Source organism: Balaenoptera physalus, assembly GCF_965194825.1.
Source record: "Balaenoptera physalus genome assembly, chromosome: 1".
Classification (NCBI taxonomy): domain Eukaryota; kingdom Metazoa; phylum Chordata; class Mammalia; order Artiodactyla; family Balaenopteridae; genus Balaenoptera; species Balaenoptera physalus.
Window position 1 is genome coordinate 191,730,115 of NC_138882.1, and position 20,830 is coordinate 191,750,944.

The 20,830-nt window shown below is 50.2% G+C and overlaps 2 protein-coding genes across 6 annotated transcripts in view; both read left to right on the top strand.

The window, feature by feature from the left end:
* Positions 1-11,238, top strand: part of NOL9 (nucleolar protein 9) — a 22,992-nt gene extending 11,754 nt beyond the window's left edge. Inside the window, exons 7-12 of the mRNA XM_082467959.1 lie at positions 1,494-1,655; positions 1,844-2,141; positions 2,510-2,621; positions 4,991-5,168; positions 6,839-6,972; positions 7,576-11,238. Coding sequence (XP_082324085.1) covers positions 1,494-1,655; positions 1,844-2,141; positions 2,510-2,621; positions 4,991-5,168; positions 6,839-6,972; positions 7,576-7,725 — 1,034 coding nt within the window. The 3' untranslated portion in view covers positions 7,726-11,238. The remainder of the gene's footprint in view (positions 1-1,493; positions 1,656-1,843; positions 2,142-2,509; positions 2,622-4,990; positions 5,169-6,838; positions 6,973-7,575) is intronic.
* Positions 11,239-12,035: 797 nt separating this feature from the next.
* The window catches only part of PLEKHG5 (pleckstrin homology and RhoGEF domain containing G5), a 50,962-nt gene continuing 42,167 nt past the window's right edge, over positions 12,036-20,830 (top strand). For 2 of the 5 annotated variants that reach the window (XM_082467796.1, XM_082467797.1), the window contains exon 1: positions 12,036-12,641. In XM_082467796.1, the coding sequence (XP_082323922.1) occupies positions 12,278-12,641 (364 nt within the window). In that variant the 5' untranslated portion in view covers positions 12,036-12,277. The remainder of the gene's footprint in view (positions 12,642-20,830) is intronic. The other 3 variants (XM_082467795.1, XM_082467793.1, XM_082467798.1) reach the window with 2 other exon arrangements.

Genomic DNA, 20,830 nt, shown 5'->3' on the forward strand with positions numbered 1-20,830 from the left:
CCCTTTAGTCTGGAACAGTTCCTCCAGCTTTTCTTATCTTTTATGACCTTGACAATTCGAAGGGTACGTTTGTAGGCTCCCCCGTGGTTCGACTTAGAAGTGACGTTGTTCCCCATGTGTCATATCAACATGCTGTCAGTTTGTCCTGTTGCCAGACATGTTAGCTTTGATCAGTTGGTTAAGCTAGTGTTTGCCAGGGTTTTCCACTCTAACTAGGTGTGCTCTTTTTATCTTCTTCTGGGTGTCATTTCTTCTAGATCCCCTCCGTGGACAGAGTTAGGGAATATGCATATGCTTAAACCCACGCATGTCATGTATGTACGTATATATAATATGTGTGTGTGTGCATATATATGTACACACACATATTTCTATGTCTTTCTGTATCTTTCTGTTTATTAAGAGCCATGAGTTTACACTGATCATTCTTTTTTTTTTTTTTTGGCCACACCACGTGGCTTGCGGGGTCTTAGTTCCCCCACCAGGGATCGAACCTGGGCCCCCTGCAGTGGAAGCGTGGAGTCCTAACCACTGGACCGCCAGGGAGTTCCCTGCACTGATCATTCCGATTCTAATCTAGCACCCAGGGTTCATTCTAGTTAGCCTTCCCCCTTCCATATTTATAAGTTCCTTCTCTGATGGTAAGAACCCTGGCTGCCGTTATTCTCAGTATATTTACATATTTGCTCATTCCCCTTGTATTTGCTCAATCCCTCGACTACGCAGGCCACCTTCTCTGTTGTGGGCTGCCCCGAATCCCCTGGCCCCGACCTGGAGGGGAGCCTCGCCAGCTCTTTCCCAGGTGGCCTCGCCCCAACCGCATTGACCAAGGCCCTTGCCTCGCCAACTGTGTTGCGACGTCGTCCTGGCCACCCGTCTGCTGTGGGCGCCGGCCCCAGCCAGAGGGGATGGACAGACTGCTGTTGGGATTAGGGAGTATCAGCTCTGGAGCTGGACCACCTGAGTTCAAGTCCAGCTGATTTCTACTAGCTGTGTGACCTTGGTCAAGTTAATGTCTTTCTCAATTTCCTTGTCTGTAAAAACGGGGAAAGTAATACTACCTGTCTCACAGGGTGTTTATGAAAACTAGAGACTGTGTGTGTAGCATACGTAGGACATAGTAAGTACTGTAGTCCAACAGGTGACTGCTGCTGTTATTAATCGTCGTTTCCTTAGTGTGTAAGCCTTGTAGGGATGTTTGTTCAGTTCACAGAAATGTCCTAAGGATCTAGGACAATGCCCAGCATTCAGTAGGTGTTCAGTAAATGTTTGTTGAATGAGTGGCTGTATTAGGACTTAGTTGGGGTTAACCGTGAGCGTGTCTTTGTGTGAAGTTGAAAGCTTAGACTTCCGAAAGTAGGAGCACAGCTATTCCTAGTGGTAGGACGGGCTCGGATTTCCTGAGGAGCTTGGTCAGTGACGATGGCTGGACCAAAACCCTCGCCACCTCTTAGGTTCTCCCGGATTGATGACTCTCATCTTTATCTTCTTAGGACCACCTTTCACCCACCAGAGGACACCCCAGAAAATGGTCTATTATGGGAAGCCTTCTTGTAAAAACAACTTTGAAAATTATATTGAGATAATAAAGTATGTGTTCAGCTCCTACAAGAGAGAGTCCCCGCTTATCGTCAACACGATGGGCTGGGTGGCAGGTAAGCCCACGGAGGCGCATGGGTTGGGCGGGAGGGTCGGGCAGTGGGGATAAGTGCGTGGCTCCCAGACATTAGTGCCGAAGCCCGGTTTTTGGGCAATTCCTTGTCTCAGAAGCAGTCCAGCTTCTTGCGGGAGTGCGTCGCCTCTCTGCGCACTAACTGTGCTCCCGTGGTCTCCTTCCTCGTAGACCAGGGTCTCCTGCTTCTTATTGACCTGATTCGACTGCTGTCGCCCAGCCACGTCGTTCAGTTCAGCTCCGACCGGGGTAGGTACATGCCAGACCTCAGCCCAAGCTACGTGGACGACATGGACGGCTTGTACACAAAGAGCACGTCCAAAGTCAGAAACAGAGGATTCCACCTGGCAGAATTCGCAGACAATTTGGAATGTGCTGACGAAGAAAAGGAGAGTCCAGTTCTGTTTACTGGATACAAACTGATGTCAGTTAAGTCGGAGTTTGTGTCTGGAAAAACTCCAAGAAATAGGTAAGCAAAGCATCATGGCTGGAGAAGTTAGTTTTCTTCAGTCTTACAAGGCCTTCTGTCCTCAATTCCTTCAAAGGAGTAGTCCTCTAAAATTTTTCAGATCTCTGTCACAGCTGTCTACTTATGAAGGAGAGTCAGTTATTTTCTGAATGGTTACTTTCCCAGTGGAAACATCCAGAATTGGCCTCCAGGTCTGCTTGCCAGGGGCTTTGACTTGAAGGATTTCCAGGGGGTTTATGGAAGGGCAGGGTCTGCAGATGCTAAGGTTGGAACGTGGGCTGTGTGCATAGAATCTGTGTGATGTCTCTAGTGGGAGGTGGGTCTGTAAGGTTAAATCTCTGTTTACCTCGTTGTGATTTACTTTTCAGAGAATCACATAACAAAGTCCTTCGCGAGTTGGCAGTGCTGAGTTACCTTGGCCAGTTGCAGCCCCCAGTGCCAAAGCCACTGTGTCCCTTACATGGTCTGACACCCTATCAGGTGATCTGAACTCTTGGAATTGTCTTTATTTGGGTTACTTAAACACGCCTACGGCTTCCTGTGTGCCAGGAGCACTCTGACCACTTTATAGCGCCTCACTCATTTAGTCCTCAGGGCAGCCCTATGGTGTAGATTTGGTGACGGTCCCCGTTTTACAGATGGGAGCTGAGTGATCCAGCGTGAGTGGCACAGCTGGCCGCAGACCCAGGCAGCCCAGCTCCAGAGCCGAGCTCTTCACTGCTGTGCTGGGCCCGACTCTGGTTCCATCCTGGCTAAGAATGTTCTACTAATACCAGGGGTGGCGCTGGGATTACACCCCGGCAGCCCATCTCCGCCCTTGCACTGACTGGCTGTGTGCAGCTTGGGCTCTCACCTGGGAGCAGCGGTGCCAGACCTCGCAGAACGCTTGTGCAGATTTCACGAGCGCTCACAGCAGGGCCTGGCACCCGGAGAACACTCTTAAACCATTTCCGATATCGTCACAAGTAGATTCTGGCACTAGAGTATGTGCATCTTGGATTCCAGCCTCTGAAGAATCCATTTGAGAAGAAACCACCATAACATTAGGATTCCAAATGATGGCAGGATAAAACAGCAACAGGTAGCATTTCTAAGTGCTCACCCTGTGCTGTGCTCTCTTCTAAGCCTGGGTTAACTCCTTTACTCAGCGAGGCGCTGTCATTATCCCCACTTTACAGATGGCAGAACTGAGGCCAGGGGCACTGAGTCAGCTTGCCCAAAGGGCCATAGTGAAAGTTTGGGCCGGGACCGGCGCCCAGGCGGCCTGACTCTAGAGCCCAGGGTGCTCAGCTCCGCTCTGTGGCCCGCGCAGTGCTGAGCACCTCCGTGCCACGCGCTCTGCCGAGCACGTTGCCTGGGGTGGCAGCCTGCCCGGGAGGTGCTGTTACAGACCCCGCTTACAGCGTAGAAAACCGGGCACAGCCAGGTGGACACACTGGCCTGAGGTCGCACAGGCAGGGGCCGTGACCCGGGGGGCAAGGATGCGTTTCCCGAGCCTGATGGAGAGATTGGCTCCAGGCTTCCAAGTCATCTCCACTGAAGAACCTAAGGCAGTTGGTTTAATGGAGTTTTGGTTGATTTACTGCAATTTACTCACTTGGCGATGCTCTATAACTGAACGTGAAACTTACCTGCCAGTAATTTAAACTGCCTTTTGTTACAAATTCACATTTGTTTTTTTAACAATTTTTTAAACATTTTATTTATTTTTGGCTGTGTTGCGTCTTCGTTGCTGCGCAGGCTTTTCTCTACTTGCGGTGAGCGGGGGCTACTCTTCATTGCCGTGCGTGGGCTTCTCGTTGTGGTGGCTTCTTTTGTTGCAGAGCACGGGCTCTAGGTGCACGGGCTTCGGTAGTTGTGGCTCGCGGGCTGTAGAGCGCAGGCTCAGTAGTTGTGGAGCACGGGCTTAGCTGCTCCGCGGCATGTGGGATCTTCCCGGACCAGGGCTCGAACCCGTGTCCCCTGCATTGGCAGGCGGATTCTTAACCACTGTGCCACCAGGGAAGTCCCCCTCACATTTGTTTTTGAAGCCTAAATAATATGTATAACAAAATGCTTTTCTGGGGACTTACCTGGTGGCGCAGTCGTTAAGAATCCGCCTGCCAGTGCAGGGGACACGGGCTCGAGCCCTGGTCCGGGAAGATCCCACATGCCGCGGAGCAGCTAAGCCCGTGCTCCACAACTACTGAGCCCGCGCGCCACAACTACTGAAGCCCGAGTGCCTAGAGCCCGTGCACCACAACAAAGAGTAGCCCCCGCTCCCTGCAACTAGAGAAAGCCCGTGTGCAGCAACAAAGACCCAACGCAGCCAAAAAATAAATTAAAAAAAAAAAAGTTTTTCTACTTTAAAAGTTTGAAATTACCCAGAAAGTTACATGTTAAAGGTAGTTATTTACCTCTTGCTCTGGGAATGCAATCGATTTTTCTTATTGCGATAGTTAAATTAGGGAGTGAATGGAGGCTTCTTCTCACTGAATGGATTTTTACTCTCTCCCATCAGGAGGCCTCTCAGTGATGGGTTTTCATAGTCTCCCTCCCTCAGCTTCAGCTCATGTAGGATGTCTCCAAACTTGCATCTCATGTGTCTCTGTAGACAAAGTTCCAGGCGTTCAGTTTAGATTTCTAGCAGGTATTGCTGGTATACAGGAGCTTTGTGTAAGTTTCCTAGGTTCTCTGTGTTAGAACGGTGAAGCACTAAACAAATGCTGGTTGGTGTTTCCATTCTGTTTAGATATTTCTTGGTAGGTGGTTTGGCAGATAGAACTTCAGATAGCTGGCGAGTCAACTTGAAAAAATTAAAAGTAGTCTTTCAAGTAGAATTCACGGGGGGATGCGCGTGTATCTTTCAGGTCCCTTTCAACGCCGTCGCACTCCGGATTATCCACGCTGATGTCGCTCCTACCCACATATTGTACGCTGTGAATGCCAGCTGGGTTGGGCTTTGCAAGATCCTGGATGATGTCAGAGGACATGCACATGGGCCCATCCTGCTTGCCCAGACACCCATCTGTGATTGTTTGGGGTTTGGTGAGTCTGAGAGGGACACCTGTCTGTAAACCTACTGAAATTGACCCACTTCTTCAACTGTAGATGGCTGGCCTTGTCCTTGTCGCTGTCACTTGGCTGGAGTGGCCAGAGAGCTTCTCTGTCTTCTGTATAGCGGGCCTTGCGGGCTGGAGGGCAGGAAAGAAGCGGTTCTTTCTCTGCTTCTCCTGCCAACTCCTCCAGGATTCCTAAGGGCCTGGTCACGGCCTCCTTCTCATCTGACATGTTTTCCGTGGGCCCTCCCACCCACTGCTGGGGCTCTAAGTCCATCTTAGGCTGACGTCCGTGGGGTCTCTCCAGCACAACGGTGCATCGGAGCTCCACGCCCACGTGACCACTGCACTTCTCCGCTTGGATGTCTCACTGGCACCTAAGACTTGGGTCCCAAACTGAGTCCTGATAGGTCCATCTACCCCTTCCCTGATGTTCTCCCCAAATCTCCTCCTCCTAGCCCGCACCATCCCCAGTTCCCAGGCCATGAACGGTCCTTTGAAGATTTACTCTGGCGTTTGGGTCCGGCCCCTGGGTCCTCCTTGGCACCCCCTTGCTTTCATTCTCCACATCCAGCCCACTCGCAGGCCTGGTAGTTCCGTTTTCAGAATGTCAGACTCCTCTACCGCATCTCTTCTCACCATGCCCGTCTCATTTCTTGCCCCGGACTAGTGGAAAAGCTGTGTAACTCGACTCCCCACAGTCAGGGGTGATCTGAGCACATACGAGATCCCACTGCATCCTGGTGCATCCCTTCGCGCAGGTCCAGCCTGTGGACCCAGCCTCGCGGTGCCTGGCAGGCCTGAGTCCCTGCCTCCTTCACCAAACCTGCCTCACGTGATCGTCCCCCGGCTCACTAACATCAGTAACTGTCAGTGTATACTTCTGGAAGGGGGCTGGGCCTACACACCTCAAGATTAGCAAAACCCTTAGTTAGTATGTGTTCTTGATTTATACAACACTGAACTTCTCAAAAGCATTTCCACAGGACTCGTATGCTTTAGTACAGACCATAACGAAGGGATTGGTGATGGGGAGAGACTGGGTCATCTTTGCGTTCCCCGCTGGTGGGTTTCTCCCTGGCCCAGGTGCACCTTAGTTAAGACAGTGTAGGACTTCGGTTTCTCACAGCTGAACAAGGAGAAGGGTACAAAGAGTCTTCAGATATGCAAATATGCCGCTTTGTATTTTCAAAGCAAAACACAGTTGACATTGAAACTCTTATTTTAAAAGCCATTCTAGAATTCTGAGTGGTGGGGAAGTTTGATATCTTCCAGATAGGATTTTTTTAAATTAATTAATTAATTAATTAATTAATTTTTGGCTGGGTTGGATCTTTGTTGCTGCACGCGGGCTTTCTCTAGTTGTGGCAAGCGGGGGCTACTCTTCGTTGCGGTGCGCGGGCTTCTCATTGCAGTGGCTTCTCTTGTTGCAGAGCAGGGGCTCTAGGCGCGCGGGCTTCAGTAGTTGTGGCTCGCAGGCTCTAGAGCGCAGGCTCAGTAGTTGTGGCACACGGGCTTAGTTGCTTCGCGGCATGTGGGATCTTCCCGGACCAGGGCTTGAACCCATGTCCCCTGCATTGGTAGGCGGATTCTTAACCACTGTGCCACCAGGGAAGCCCCCAGATAGGATGATTTTTGTGTGTTTTGTGTGCTTTCAAGGAATTTGTAGAGGGATCGACATGGAGAAGAGGCTTTACCACATCCTCACTCCTGTGCCCCCGGAAGAGCTAAGAAACGTGAACTGTCTGCTGGTTGGAACCATTTCCATTCCACAGTGTGTTCTCAAGAGCCAGGTGAGTACGGCCCCCGGGGGCAGCCCTGGAGCTCGCTGGCCGTGTCCGCAGTAGAGAGTGGGGGCCTGAAGTCGGGGCGAGAGTCACGGGAGCAGGTTATTGTTTGGGAAGCTTACACTCCGTGGTGGTATGTCAGCGTGGCCTAAAGGTCTGGGGCCCGGAGTCGCCATCACGCACGGCCAGGAGCCCCGTGGTGGAGCCGTCATTGCAGACGTGCGTGTGGGAGAAAAGAGCAGAGGTGGCGTCCCCATGATGAGCCCTCCCTGAAGACAGTCTTCAGGGGTCCCCGTGGGAAGGCCATGGAGGGTCACGTTGGCCAAGGGCATCCGTGTGGTCCCAAACCAAACGGCAGGACCTGCAGGCAGCTGGGGAGGCACCAGTGTCCCCCTCCCCACCTGCTCGTTCTACCGGTTTGAGAGAGAAGCCTCCACCCCCATTCTCATGCTGTTTGATGGGTTTGTGGGGTTGAATTGTAAGTGGGCCCTTCCAGGGGAGGGGAGCCGAGTGTCTTAGGAGTGAGAGGACCTTCCTCAGACTCTCACTTTTAACACTATCTTCTGTCTTGGCTGGATTTGAAGTATTTTCTCTGTGTTTCCATTTCAGCGTGGGCTCGAAGGGACGATACCTTACATCACAACAGATTATAATTTTAAACTTCCTGGAGCATCAGAGAAAATTGGAGCAAGAGAAATTGAGGAAACACGTAAAGAGAAAGTACACCCCAAACCTAAATTCTATCGAAAAACAAACTGATCCTGATGTTCTTAATAAGGGAAGGACCTTTTCTACCGAGAGCTTGACTCTGTCTCCAGGCTGGCACCAGCGGACTGATGGGGTTCTGTGGCCACAAACGGAACGGCGCGCTTACGTAGCAAACGGTGCAGTGTTTGCTGCATAACTCGTGGATATGTTTAGAGTACATTTAAGTCTGTTCTTAAGTCGACATGACCTAGAGGTTTGCCCTAGTCTTCTGTTTTATTTTCTAAGGGAGTAAAGCAGCAGGGAAAAGTTTGTGCGCCATTGAAACAGAAAGAACATGGTAGATTCCTCATAAAGTTTTTCCAGGACCTGGTTGTTGGCATCTGGATAAAAATAGAGTAGCAGGAGCCACAGAAACGTCCCAAGGAGGAAGGCAGGCTGGCCAGCAGGATGGAGAGCATAACGGAATATGGTGGCGCCCTGTGGTCCTTGCCCCAGGGCGGGGGCCATTCCCATCCCTGCTCATTGGATGCTCTCCAGCCCCTTCCACGCATGTGGGCCAAGGGTTAAGCCTCTGTTTGGTCTGTTAAAGTTAATCAGGGTTTCAGAGATAAAAGTCTGACTCCAGAGCCCTTCTTCCTTTTTAAAATCTGATGGTGAAAAATTTTATGCTGAAAAAATGCTCTCAAATCCAAGAAGCCTATCTTGGGGCCTCTTTAAAACCAGATTTGTCCTAATTGACTTCGCATCTGAGATTAAAAACACACAATGGGGGCTTCCCTGGTGGCGCAGTGGTTGAGAATCTGCCAATGCAGGGGACACGGGTTCGAGCCCTGGTCTGGGAGGATCCCACGTGCCGCGGAGCAACTGGGCCCGTGAGCCACAACTACTGAGCCTGCGCGTCTGGAACCTGTGCTCCGCAACAAGAGAGGCTGCGATAATGAGAGGCCCGCGCACCGCGATGAAGAGTGACCCCCACTTGCCGCAACTGGAGAAAGCCCTCGCACAGAAACGAAGACCCAACACAGCCAAAAATAAACAAATAAATAAATAAATAAATAAAAACAAAACAAAAAACACACAGTGGGCAGAGCCGGACACTAGGCTGTTTGGAAGAAGGACCGGGGGAACAGCTCACGCTCTTGGGCTCGGTGGCTGGACCTGAGCTCTGTGTCGGTGATGGTGCTGTTCTCCCAGGGGGCTTTGGGGCCAACGATGGAACTCCATCTTCTCCCCGGTGGTCAGGATTCTTTAACCTCCCAGGTTGGAAGTGGTTTTGGTAAACAATCAGGACAGCCAGGTCAGGTCACCATTTCTGCGTTTAGGACGCTGAGGCAGCCTTTCAAACTGGTGTTGTGAATTGCAGCTTCCTAGCAGAATGTGTTGAAGGACAGCTATTAGGATGTGTAGGTTTTAACGTTTACGTTCATTTAAACCGTTGTCATTGTCTTAAGTACTCACGTGGCTTCTCATCTCATAGAGCCCTTGTCACCGTCCAGGATCAGGTGTGATAACCCTAGAGACCATTTAATGTCTAGCTTCTTTTTTTTTTTCTTTTTTTGCGGTGGGAACCATTTAATCTGCATACGGAGACTTGTATTTACTGTGATTCTACCAGAGGAACAAAGGGCGCCCTGCAGGAAGGGCTTGGTTTTTTTTTGAATTTTATTTATTTTGTTATACAGCAGGTTCTCATTAATTAGTTAACCATTTTATACATATTACTGTATACATGTCAATCCCAATCTCCCAATTCATCCCACCCGCCCTACCCTAATGTCTAGCTTCTTAGTTGCTTCTTATTTATATCTAAATTTAACTTGTACATGGTTTTCTTTCTTGGCCTTGCAAAGACTATTAACAGACAATCCACCATCAGCTTTTTGCCTCCTTCCCAAGTTCCTGTACCTTTACAATAATACTGTAGGTCTTTAGCAGCAAGTGGTGGCCTGTCATTTGCGTTTTCATTAAATCCAGGCTCGCCTTTAGCCTGTTTCCTGCTGGCCTTTAAGGCTGCGGGCTTCAGTCTCCGGCAGTAAAGAAAACAAACGTTGCCGCTAGAGGGAGCTGTCAGCCATTGGTCAGCTGGCCATACGGAGGCTGGAGATGGGCCGAGGAGCCCGCCTAGGCCTTTGTCAGCATCCAGAGATGCTAGAGGCAGGGTGCTGTGGTCAGCTCCAGGTGTGCCAGTCAGACTGGCAGCAGTGCCTCCACCTGGTGTGTTTGACTGTCAATGGCGATGGTTTGGGCTTTCTGTCATTTCCACTGTCTGTGATGGCTCAGGATGGGTAGTGAGAGTTCTGCGTTGGAGATACTCTTAACAAAAACAAAGTCATTTCTGTGTGTGATTTTTAAAGCAGTACATGCTTATTTTAAGAAAATTAAAGGAATATATGACTTAGAACAAGAACCCTTAGTCACTGATTTTGTGGTTCCTGAAAATCAGCTCTTTAGTTCTGTTTCCAGGACAGGTAGACATGAAAATGAAAAGATTCTCCAATTCTAGGGTTGATTTTATTTTGTGAAGAAAGGTAGTTCTGTTTCCGTGTGTCCCCCGATAGACCTTGGGGGCAGACACCACTGTATCCTCTGAGACCCCAGATTAGAACTGAGGACTTAGGAAAGGGGAGACGGGTCGGGGAGCTGGCTCTTGAGGTGACTTGGTTTTTGAAAAATCAAGCCCTGGAAGTAGCTGGCCAGAGAGGACATGGGGGTGGTGGGGCCCCGGCTGAAGCGAGGGAGCCCGCTGCCGCTCCTGGGGTCCCTGTGACAGGCGGGTCCTCACCCTTCCAGGCACTCAGGTTTCTGCCCGACAGACGGCGAGAGGACCAAGGGACGTGGGACGGTGATTTTTAAAGCATCTGGTAGTTGTTTCCCTTAGATTTGGTTGAGGCCATGTAATGGTTAAGGCAGCAGGCTTTGATGTTGGAGCTCTGAGTTCACCTTCTGGCTGAGCCACTGGCTAGCAGTGTAGCTTTGAGGGGTATTTAACCTGAGCCTGTGTCCTCTTAAGATGGGCGGATAGCGCTTCCCTCAGGGCCCCTGCGTGAGGAGGGCGAGAGGCGTGTCTACAGCAGGCGTAGCAGTAGCTCTTAGCTTGTGGCCTGTCTCTGAGGGTTGTAAATCCAGAAGGCAGGACCAAAATTGTATTCCTCACAGTCACACTGGGACGACGCAGAAACTGTCGGCATTGGAAACCATCTTACCCGGCGGCCCCCGGGCAGGTTTACCTCAACACCGTTCTTCCTGCTGCGGGTCCTGCTCAGGGCTCCGGAGAGGAAGGTCCCAGGGCTTCCACAGATCACCCGCTCCTGGGAGTTTTTCATAAACCCCACTAACTGCTTTTAAAATTGTGTGACCAGCTCACCCATGTAGGAAATGACCCTGAAGTCCACCACCACGTAATCACTGTTGATGCTGTGATGCTGTCTCGTCCAGTATTTTTCTAAAATGCACACGTGTGTGTGTTTTATAAAACTGGTGTCCAACTGTGTGTATGGTTTCTATCCAGCTCTTTTCACTTAATATGTGAACTTCTGTATCATTAAATATTTTTGAGAATGTGAATTTAATTGTGTAATTTTGTTACGTATATAGATAGACCATTTTATTCTCGGAAATTATTTAAATGTTTAGGAGAAATTATGGGGAAAACATCGAAAGGGGGTAGTGAAATCTGGGTGTCATAGTGGGGAAGACAGGAAACCCCAGCAAGTGCCCGCACCTTTTCTCTGTTTCAGTATTGAGCGGGATAAACTCCAGTGGGAGTTCATCTTCATTTTTCCTTTTGGGCCCATGTATGTAAGTTAAATCGTTTCTGGACTATCTTTGAGAGTATATTAACAGGGAAAAGAATTTTGCTCCCAGAAGAGTTCAAATAGAAAGAAAGCTAGCCAGCAAGCCGGGGGTCTGTGTCTGTAACCGCCTCTCCGAGAGCGAGAGCTCAGCCCCTCAGCCCTCGCTCCCAGGGTGGGGCCTGGTAGAGGCAACGAGACTTGGCTGACAGGCCGAGCCTGAACAGTGGCTAAAATAAATATGGGGGCCATCTGTGCAGTAGGGGGAAGAGCCACGTGAGGTAGGGCCTCCAGAAAGCCTTGGCTGAGTTAAAGTTATTTCCAGGGCTTTGCCAGGAAAAGAATGGGGCAGAGGGTGGGCCGCGGGGTGAGCGAGCAGTCTGAAAGGAGCCGCACTTGGAGTTGAGGGGCAGCAGGTCCAATCTGGAGATCCCGAGAGCTGAGTAAGCAGTCTTGGGAATCGGCAAACAGCCGAGCCGGGCAGACAATGTGTTGGGCTGGGAAGCCAGGGGTTGCCATGGCGACTGGCCCCGATGCTGCTGTGCTGCTCAGCGGACTGTGGCTTGGGTTTTTCTAATGCTTTGGACCCGGGCTCGTCTCCGGGCTGTGAATGTCAGCCGGGCAGGAAGAAGCCACCAAACTTGCAGGCCTTCCTCCCGACCGAGGAGTCCAGCCAGGGGCTGCTGCTGGCTGTTGGCATTGCAGAGACGAGGGTCTTCGTGGCGCTGCTCTCTGGGAAAGGAGGGAAGGCACCCTCCGAGGCAGCCAGCGGTGTGAGAAGTGCGTGCCAGGGAGCATATGGGTACTTGGGGATGGAAAATCCAAGGGGAGGAAACCACCAGCAAGGAAACAGTGCAAACCGCGGCCACAGAGTCCATACGTTAAAATATACAGCGCCCAGGGGGCCTGTGTCGGAGAAGAGAATTGGCAGGGCTGAGAGCTCGGTGGTTTTCTGTGCAGACGATTCAGCTGGAGAAATTAAGGTTGGGGCTGAGTCTGGGAGAAGCCGTCCAGTGTTGGGACCGCAGCTGGGCAGAGAGGGACGGGGGCTGTGGGTCGAGCCCGTGGCTCAAGGGCCAGGCAAGGTGCCGCCACCCCAGAGGTCAAACATGAATTCAGTCCTGACAAAATACGGGTCTCCACCTCGCGGCTGGCTCAGCCTTCGTCCAGGAAGCCGTGAGTATGTTTTCTTCCTCTTCGGTCCAGAAAGGAGGGCGGACGACAGAGCGAGAAGAGGAGATTTTGTGGGTCTTGGAGGGGCTGCCTGCTGAATTCGCCTGGGCCCTTTAAGAACCCCTCCTGCAGGCTGGCCACATTTTCTCCTCCACGGTGATTTAATGAATTTGAGAGTGCCAAAGGCAGGGGTCGCCCAGTGAGCGTTAGCCATCAGGTCTGACCTAGGCGCAGATAGTGTCCTGTCTTCTGAGAAGGCAGAGGAAGGAGGCTTTCGGTTTCAGCCTTCCAAGCCCTGAAAGAAGAAAGAGCAGGGTCCCATGTGAAGAGCTATTCCACTGGCAGCTGCCGCGGAGGGGCCGGTGGCGGGGTCGGGGTCGGGGGCGGGGGGAAGCTGTTCCGTAGCTTCCTCCCCTGGGAGGTGGAAGGTCGGGGGGGAAGGGGGCCCCCAGACCTTGAAACCTTCCGTTTTGTGCATTAAAGTTGTGTCCCCATTGCCAGGATGGTCAGGGATAAGTTCCCAACCGTGCCTTTGTACCTCTCTCAAGAAGGGCTGTGAAATTCCTCCTAAACCGTCAATATTTGTAAGTTCACTTTTGATTCGTGCCATGACGCGTTTTGGCAGAGGGGATCAGGAATGGCGTTCATGGAATCAAACAGCCTTCCAGCGCCCCAGAATCAGAGCCCTGGCCTGGAAAACACCCCATTCCTGGCCAAAGAGGAACGGCCTGAGGGTGTGTTAGCCACTGACCCCTCTGCGCTCCCATAAGAGCCCTCATTCCGACCTTCATCTGTCTCCCCCTCCTCCCCAACCCCACGGTTGGCCCAAGACAGATTTAGGAAGCAGACAGTGAGTCACACAGAACTCCTAGCACCCACCCAGGCCTCACTGCAGGGTTGTCTCCTCCCCAGGAAGGGTCTGCGCTGCCGATGTACCCATCCTCTGGCTCACACCCCCAAGTGAAGCTTAACTACCATGCCGGGGTCTCTGCCTTGAGTGGCCAGAGAGCAAGACGAACGTGTGCCATTCACCTTAGCGGGCCTGTCACCCTAATACATGAACCCCAGTGACCGATGTCCAGTTAACTCAAGGTCCATCACTGCTCACTCGCCTGGGGGAGATTGTTTCCAGGCTTGGGTGAAATACGGGCTCTAGGCCTTTTGGGGGGAGTCCCCAAAATCATGGCTGCCACGTGGACATCAGAGAATGGCCATCTGTGCTGCTTCAGCCTGATTGTGTCATTTAAAAAAAATTTTTTTTGGCCACACCATGCGGCTTGTGGGATCTTAGTTCCCCGACCAGGGATCGAACCCTGGCCCATGGCAGTGGAAGTGCGGAGTCCTAACCACTGGACACCCAGGGAATTCTCTGATTGTGTCTTTAATCCCTTTATTATTATTTTTCTTTCTTTCTTCCGTTCTTTTTTTTTTTTTTTTTCTTTGACAGTAAAAGGACAACTAGTGGGAATTCCCTGGCGGTCCAGTGGCTAAGACTCTGCACTTTCACTGCTGAGGGACCAGGTTCAATCCCTGGTCAGGGAACTAAGATTCCAGAAGCCTCACTGCGCAGCCAAAAAAGAAAACAAAAAAGGACAACTAGTTTTGCTTTTGCTGTATTTCCAAGTTTTTTTTAAAAATTTATTTACTTATTTATTTATTTTTGGCTGCGTTGGGTCTCCGTTGCTGTGCGTGGGCTTTCTCTAGTTGCGGTGAGCAGGGTCCACTCTGCATTGCGGTGCGTGGGGCTCTCATTGCGGTGGCGTCTCCTGTTGCAGAGCACGGGCTCCAGGCACACGGGCCTCACCAGCTGCGGCATGCGGGCTCAGTAGTTGTGGCTCACAGGCTCCAGAGCACAGGCTCAGCAGTTGTGGAACACAGCCCGTGGCAGTTGTGGCACACAGTTGCTCCACGACACGTGGGATCTTCCCGGACCAGGGCTCGAACCCATGTCCCCTGCACTGGCAGGCGGATTCCCAACCGCTGGGCCACCAGGGAAGCCCTCCAAGTTTTAAAGTTTAATAAGCTTCAATGTGTCATAGTTCCTCATGTAATCAATGGCCGAATAGTTACTGAACACATTAATCACTGGGCATTGTGCCAGGGGCTGGAGAGATGGTCGTGAGCAAGATACACGCCCATCCTTCTAGAATCTCACTAATGAGTGACACGGACATGCAAGCAGGAAATTGAAAAGTAGTTTGATGTGTGTTAAATAGAGCAATTGCGGGTTAATGGGTTCACACGTAAGATTCCTCTTACAACACCACCAATCTTGGGGATTTTCTGAAGTGACATCACCTAAAGGATAAACTGGAGTCAGCTGGGTAAAGAGTAGGGGTAGAAAGGTCATTTCAGGAAGAGAGAAAAACAGGAGCTAGAAACGGCATTTTGTGCAGCCTGGCTGGGACAGTCAGTGGGATGACTGAGGGGTGGGAGAGCGTCGTAGGAGCTGCTGGAGGGAAGAGCTCTAAAGAGACTGTGCAGAGGTCAATCCGTAGAGAGGACGGTAGAGCATCTTGCGGACTTCAGATTTCATCCTTGGGGCGATGAGCATTTAAGCAGTTTTAGCAGGGTAGGTAGCATTTTCTGACTTGCATTTTAAGAAAATCCTTTTCGATAACAGTTTGAAGAGTGGGTTTGGGGGATTTTGAGATGGAGAACATGGCAAATAAAGAGCCGAAGAATCAGGAGGCTTTTACAACAATGCAGTTGAAAGGTGATTGTTTAAGCCCTTTAAATTAGTATATAAATTTATATATATATATATACATATGCACACACATGTATGCCTGTGTTTACTTTGTTCTGCTTATACAAATAATACATTGTCATTCTCAAACAGTACACAAATAATGAAGATATAAGTCCTGATTTTCTGTTATTTCCAGTTGCATTTCAGATTTTTTTTCTATGAATATATACACAGTGCACATACCTAAATATGTGTGTCTGTGTAAAAATGTTGAAATGAAATTGAAGAAAATATGCATTTTTGCAATTGCTTTTGCCAATTAATACTATATTTTGGACATGAAAAATGCCAATACATGAAAACCTACCTCATTCTTTTTAATGGCTTCATGGTTCATATGGATATACCTTAACTTTTTTTTATAAATTTATTTATTTATTTAATTTTTTTGGGGCTGCGTTGGGTCTTCGTTGCTTTGCGCGGGCTTTCTCTAGTTGCGGTGAGCGGGGGCTACTCTTTGTTGCAGAGCACAGGCTCTAGGCACGCGGGCTGCAGTAGTTGTGGCTCGCGGGCTCTAGAGCATAGGTTCAGTAGTTGTGGCGCAAGGGCTTAGCGGCTCCGCGGCATGTGGGATCTTCCCGGACCAGGGCTCGAGCCCGTGTCCCCTGCATTGGCAGGCGGATTCTTAACCACTGTGCCACCAGGGAAGTCCCTATACCTTAATTTTTAAACTAGCCCTTGAGTTTCCTGGTTGCCTAGTGGTTAGGATTCCAGACTTTCACTGCCGTGGCCTGGGTTCAATCGCTGGTCAGGGATCTATCCTGCAAGCCACGTGGAGAGGTCAAAAGAAAAAAAAAAAGACTATCTCTTTAGGGAATTCCCTCCAATCCAGTGGTTAGCACTCACTTCTTTCACTGCTGAGGGCACGGGTTCAATCCCTGGTCGGGGATCTAAGATCCCACAAGCCGCATGGCAAAAATAAATAAATAAAAAAATAAAATAAAAAGTGCACTTAATCCAAAAAAAATTTTTTAATAAAAAATAAATAAATAAACCAGCTCTCTATGAGTGGACGTTTGGGGTTGTTTCCAGTTTTTTACTCCTGTAAATGATGCTGTAGTGAGCATTCTTATACTGGTATCTCTGTGGACTTGTGAAAGAGTGTCTATAGAATAAATTTCTGGAAGTGGAATTGTTGGGTGGAAGGGGCTGAGCATTTTGCATTTTAATGGCCATTTCCAAGTTGTCATTCAGAAAAGCCAGTTATTCCCGCATCAGCAGAGTATTTCAGTCCTTCTTTCTATGTCTCTGGTCATCATTTTCCATGAGCCCGTCCCTGACACATGTGGGTGGGTGGCTGGGCAGGTGTCCCCTTACATGGTCTCAGGCACTTCTCTTCTCTGTCCACCCCTATTACTGAAATTCTGTGGCTCTTGGCCAAGGTGCAAGGGCAGCTGCAGGCTCTGACATCATGCCTCTAGAACTTCCATGGGAGGGGGGCACCAAGAGCACTCCATGGTCCTCCTAAGGACCCTCTTATGTAGTAAGTTTTTAAGAGCACAGATTACAGAAGCAACTGACCTATATTCAATCACAGCTCTCCTACTTACTAGCTGGATGACTGTAGGCAAGTCACTCGCCTTCTGAGCTTTAATTTCATTATCTTTAAAGTGGAGACAGCAGCCGTATCTACCACCCAGGATTTTGTGGAGCTCAGAGGAGGCAGTGTTTGAGTCTGTGTGTCTGGTAATTCCAATACCTCAAGTTTTTGTGTTTCTGTTGGTTCTCAGACATGGGGTCTTAGTTACTTGTGTGCCTGGTTATCTTTGACTGTGTGTTGGACATTGTATTTTTAAACTTATTTGCAAGAAAAATTTGAGGCCTAGGATGATACAGGATGTTCATATGCATCTGCCATATGCTTGGAAACACTACCAGTCTGGGATGACTTTGATCCAAACTCAGGCCTGAGGTTCCCTGGACTTTGATTTTTTCCCCTAGCTCCATAAAGCTGTTAGAAATGAAGCTGTTTCCCACCTCTTTCTTCAGAATGCATAAATACCCTGAGAGCAAAACCATCTGTTTATCTCCCTAGATCCTCCTCTTTTGTGTTTCATGGGGTTTGATGTTTTTAAGATTAAAAAAAATTTTTTTCATCCAGCTTTTTGGGTTGTCCCAAGAGGGAAGTTTGGTCTGATTTACCTAATCCACTATTGTAGGAAGGAGAGTCCCCACTGAAGGATCTAAATGTTCAAAGCATTTAGCATATTGTCTCTTTATACCTGTTGTTTCCAAAACCATGGTGTGTTTTTATGGGTTTTTTTTTAACTATTTGTATGAACTATATCTTTTTTTTTTTTTTTTTGGCCGTGCCACGTGGTATGCAGGATCTCAGTTCCCTGACCAGGGATTGAACCCATCCCCACTACAGTGCAAGCATGGAGTCCTAACCACTGGACCGCCAGGGAATTCCCCATGGTGTGTTTTTAAATATTTGTTTATTTATTTATTTATTTGGTTGTGCCGGGTCTTTGTTGCAGCATGTGGGCTCCTTAGTTGTGGCAGGCAGACTCTTAGTTGCAGCACGCATGTGGGATCTAGTTCCCTGACCAGGGATTGAACCCAGGCCCCCTGCATCGGGAGTGTGGAGCCTTACCCACTGTACCACCAGGGAGGTCCCCATGGTGTGTTTTTAAAGCACAAGAAACTAAAGTTTGTTAGAATCATATGAGGTAAGGCAGAGGCTTTCTGTGGCCAACTCAGAGCCACAACAGGGTCGGGAGGTCCCTTGTACCCTCGTAGAATCCCCTCATGTCCATAAGCTCCTCGCATTTCACCTGTAATTACTTCTGTGATAATAGCCTCTTAAAATCTAAGTCAGATCATGTTCCTCCTCTGTTAAAAAAAAACTCCGACGGGACTTCCCTGGTGGTCCAGTGGTAAAGAATCCACCTTACAATGCAGGGGACGCGGGATCAATCCCTGGGTGGGGAACTAAGATCCCACATGTCGCGGGGCAACTAAGCCCGCGTGCTGCAACTACTGAGCTTGCACCTCAACTAGAGCCCGCATGCTGCAAACTACAGGGCCCACGTGCTATGGAACCCACACGCCACAACTAGAGAGAGAAAACCCGCAAGCCACAACTAGAAAGAAGCCCGAGTGCCTCAGCGAAGATCCCATGTGCCGCAACTAAGACCTGACACAGCCAAAAATAAATAAAACAAAAAACAAAAACAAAACCCCCACAAATCCGATGGTCCCATCTCCCTCAGAATGAAAGGCAAAGTCCTCACAGGACTGTGCAGGACCCGATGCCCTGTCGCCTCTCTGACTTTATCTCCGCCCCGTGCTTACCCTGCGCCAGCCATAGTCGCCTCCTTGAAGTCCCTTCGCTAGGGTGACGGACTTATCCTGGTTTTAAAACTAACAGTCCTGTGTCCCATCAATCCTCTTAGTCTGGGCGAGGCAAATTGGATCAATTGGTCACCTTAACTAGAACACAATATATGTCCCTACCTCAGGGCCTTTGCACTTGCTGTTTTCTCAGATATCTGCATGGCTAGCTCCCTCACATCATTCCAGTCTCTGCTGAAAGTCACCTTCCTCAGAAAGAAGTATCTAAAATAATGTGCCTGCGTGTGCACACACATACACGCACGCACACACGCATGGTCACTCTCTGTCCATTACCTGCTTTATTTTTCTGAGATACAAATGAGCAGGACCTTGGCAACACCTCTCCAGGCCCATTGGGAGGCTCTTGAGCACCAGCATCCACTACAAAGCCATGACAGGCTAAGACCCAGCAGCTGCCCTGCCCAGAAACTGTCTCTGTAGGCTGGGCCTACATCCTGGGCTTGGGAGAAGGAGGGGTCTCTGGCCTCCGAGGGCCAACAGGGAGACAAAACCTGTCCCAGGCAACCTGGGTCTCTGCTGGGGGTGTCCAAGGGGACAGCAACAATAGTTTCCAACCATTGGAATTGGTGTTCCAACAATGGGTTAGATATATTTTGAAATTCCAGCTGTCCTGGAAGGCTGGCCAGTCTTTTCTGTGGTTGGGAGCCTGGCTCAAAAGCCTTTGTTCCCTGGACAGACTTGGCCCTCAAGAGGGCCCAGCCTCTCAGACTGTCTGGCCAGGTTTAAAAGTCTGCAGTGGCCAGCAGCTGGCAGCAAGGCTGGAATGTGGCCATCCTGCCATCACCACAGACAGCCCTGGGGATACAGGCAAGCCTCCATTTCCTCCTCTCCCCCCTCCCCAGGCTGGGAAAACCCTGGCGCACCAGCTGACAGAGTGCCTGGGTCTAGCCGGGGTCTCTGCTCCTCCCACGGGGTGGCCAGATCTGACCCCAGGCCAGGTGTCCAGGACTGTGGGCTGCCCTCTGAGCTGGGATCCTCCCTGCCACCTTTACTGGACTGAGTTTTGAGGTATTCGGAAGTTGACCCTGCGAGAGATCGTTGGTTATGGACTGATCCAAGTTCAAGTCAATGAGCATTCTCCTGGCACCTGCTCTGGGCGAGGCTGGCCTGGGCCCTGTGTTCAGGGGAGAATTAAGCCAGTAGCTGCTTCAAGGGGCTCCCAGTCCAGATGGATCCAGACTGCACCTTTCAGTGTGGTCACCTGCAGCAGAGGCAGAACCAAAGGGCGGCCTGGCTCTGTGGCTTGGGGATGGTGCCATCAGTCCGCCAGGGAGCTGTGGGTGGAGGCAGGTCCGGGAAGGTCTGAGCAGCCATGCCAGGGAAGGTGGCCTTGCCCCACAGGGGGTGGGGAACAGATTTTTAATCAAAGCAGGGACATTTTCAGATTTGCTTTTATTTATTTATTTATTTTTGGCCACGCCATGTGGTTTGTGGGATCCTAGTTCCCCGACCCAGGGATCGAACCCAGGCCCTCAGCAGTGAAAGTGCGGAACCTTAACCACTGGACTACCAGAGAATTCCCTTGCTTTGTACTCTTTTTTTTTTTTAATTTTATTTATTTTCTTTAATTTTATTTTTTGGCTGCGCTGGGTGTTTGCTGCAGTGCACGGGCTTCTCTCTAGTTGGGGCATACGGGTTTTCTCTCTAGTTGTGGCACGAGGGTTCCAGGGTGCATGGGCTCTGTAGTTTGCGGCACACGGGCTCTCCTGTTGAGGCACACGAGCTCAGTAGTTGTGGCACGCAGGCTTAGTTGCCCCGTGGCATGTGGGATCTTAGTTCCCCAACCAGGGATCGAACCCACATCCCCTGCGTTGGAAGGTGGATTCTTTACCACTGGACCGCCGGGGAAGTCCCCTTGCTTTGTATTCTTGCTGTGATTGTCGGTCACTGTGCATGGACCCCCCGACCAGGGGCCTGAGTGTGGAGGCCGCTCTTCCAGATTAAGTCATTTAATCCCCACAGCAACCCTGGGAGGTACTCTTGTGAGTACCCTCACTGGATAGATGAGGGAACTGAGGCCCAGAGAGGCTAAGCAACTTGCCCAAGGCCACACAGCCAGCAGGAGCTGGGATCTGAACCC